Source organism: Protomyctophum parallelum, assembly GCF_964188405.1.
Source record: "Protomyctophum parallelum genome assembly, chromosome: 4".
In the NCBI taxonomy this organism is placed as follows: Eukaryota; Metazoa; Chordata; class Actinopteri; order Myctophiformes; family Myctophidae; genus Protomyctophum; species Protomyctophum parallelum.
The window spans coordinates 11166018-11168484 of NC_139700.1; the positions used below are offsets into that span (position 1 = coordinate 11166018).

Consider the following 2467-nt stretch of genomic DNA (forward strand, 5'->3'; position numbering starts at 1 on the left):
ACAATAGGAGAGTCCACTAACACACTGTCCTGTAACAAACAATAGGAGAGTCCACTAACACACTGTCCTGTAACAAACAACAGGAGAGTCCACTAACACACTGTCCTGTAACAAACAATAGGAGAGTCCACTAACACACTGTCCTGTAACAAACAATAGGAGAGTCCACTAACACACTGTCCTGTAACAAACAATAGAGTCCACTGAGACGAAGAATATTCGTCAACTACCTTTTTCCACTGACAAAAACTAAATGAAAACTAAGCTACGATGACTAAAACTGAGACTAAATATACTGTCAATTTCGTCAACAAATAAAAACTAGAGTAAAATGTTAGGAAGGGACTAGTGGACAAGAGATCCAGTATTAGTCAGTTAGCACTTGGTTGCATGCTGAAAATGGCCGATCTACAAGCTCAGATCGGCTCAGATCGGCTGATCTAGATTTAGTCGACTAAAATCTTATGATATTTAGTCGATTGAAACTAGACTAACACTAAAACATTCCCAGTGACTAAAATGTGACTAAAACTAAATGTAAACTATTAAAGAGACTACGACTAAAACTAAAATCTAAATCTGATCAGTAGCTAACCTTATTGGGAGATGAGCTACATGATCACAGCAACATGCCCAGTATGGTTCTGACTGTGTGGTACATGATGCCCCATGTCTAACCAATGACTAGTCTAACTCTAAACTAAGTATGCACCCCAAATGGTGCATTTATATAGCGCCTTTATCCAGGGCGCTTTACATAGACTGTGCATTACATTCACCCATTCACACACACATTCATACACCGATGGCGGCGGAAACCATGCAAGGCACCAACCAGCACATCGGGAGCATTTAGGGGTTCAGTGTCTTGCTCAAGGACACTTTGACACTAACTCTGGGGGAGCCTGGGTTCAAACTGGGAACCTTGTGGTTACCATCCAGCCACTCAACCCCTGAGCCACTGCCGCCCCAAGTATAAATCTCCTCCTCCTCCTCCTCCTCCAACTCCAGATCATCGAGGGCAGCTCCATGAAGCGCTACGACTCCATCCAGAAGCTGATGAACGACAGCAGCCACCTGAAGCAGGCCATGAGCAGCGCCGAGCGCCTCCGCCTCTTCCCCGCCCTGCAGGGCCTGCACCGCCTCAACTCCTCCAAGAGGGCGGCGCCGCAGGACACCAAGATCACCTCGCTGCCCGAGGAGGCCGAGGACGAGGTGCAAGACACCCGGCTGTGAGGGGGGACGCACGTGGCGCGCACAGCGCACACACATGAACACACACACACACACACAGGGCGCAGGCACACCTTTGCGTTAGAAAACCTTCCGGGTTTTTAAACAGCTGGTGGATGGAAATGACGCTCGCGTGCCGCTGCAACTTGTAGCGTCGGCAAAAAGGAACGGAAACGCTTTGCCGACGCTGCAAGCTGAAGCCGCGAGCGTCATTTACATCCACAGGCTGTTTAAAAACCAGTAAGGAGACGCCTGCTCTAGACGTATTCTGTCCGCCTCTTGACGCGTTCATGTGCCTGCGCCCAAACATATGGGCACACACACGCACACAATGAAAAGGGCTATGACTTGAGTGTTATTTAGGTGTATGAGTACAGCAGCTGTTTTGTCACTACCGTTGGACAACAACTGATCTGCAAAAACAATAATATATATACTTTTGCCAGAACAAAACTGGAATATGCCTGTTAGATTAGCTATTAACGGTTTCTAGTGGACCAATGGTTATGGTTGAACTCATTCCATACAAACAGCCCAGTAGGAAGTTGCATGTTTTTTGGGGGGTTTTCTTCAACAGCAGCAGTGTTTTAACTTGAGGTCCAGTTAGTGGACGAGGTTTCCAAAACGTAGTGAATGCACACTGGATAGATCCATCTAGTCGGTGGTGGGAAAAGTTATAAAATGTTTTACTTAAGTAAAAGTATCAATACTGCAATGTCGAAGTAAAGGTCTGCTGTTCAAGGTTTACTTGAGTAAAAGTACAAAAGTATTGGTTTCAAAATGTAGGAACAAAGGAACACAAGTAAAAGTACTCGTCCAGAATGTCCCATTTCAAGTTTTCAAATGTATAAACTATGAAAAGCCAAAATGTACATAGGGCTGAAGTTAAATGGTAAATGTATGTTTTGTAATAATAATCAAAATCTACAAAGTAACTAGTAACTCAAGTTTTCAAATAAATGTAGTGGAGTAAAAGTACAATATTTGCCTCTGAGATGTAGTGGAGTAGTACTGGAAATTGAAATCGCTCAAGTAAAGTGCAAATACTTCAAAATTGTACTTAAGCACAGTACTTAAATGTACTAAAGGTTACTTTCCACCACTGATTTAGTTATGTTTCAACAATACTGTGTCTTCATCAGGCATGGCCTAATTAATTCTCTACTCTCTCATACGACGGTGACCGTGCCAAAATAGCCTATTTAACGCTGGATACCATCATATTATATAAGTA

At 43.7% G+C, this 2467-nt stretch overlaps 1 protein-coding gene across 2 annotated transcripts in view; it reads left to right on the forward strand.

Moving 5' to 3' along the window:
* The window catches only part of cftr (CF transmembrane conductance regulator), a 101809-nt gene extending 99797 nt beyond the window's left edge, over positions 1 to 2012 (forward strand). For both annotated transcript variants that reach the window (XM_083764175.1, XM_083764176.1), the window contains one exon: positions 1012 to 2012. In XM_083764175.1, the coding sequence (XP_083620301.1) occupies positions 1012 to 1236 (225 nt within the window). In that variant the 3' untranslated portion in view covers positions 1237 to 2012. The remainder of the gene's footprint in view (positions 1 to 1011) is intronic.
* Positions 2013 to 2467: the final 455 nt, after the last annotated feature.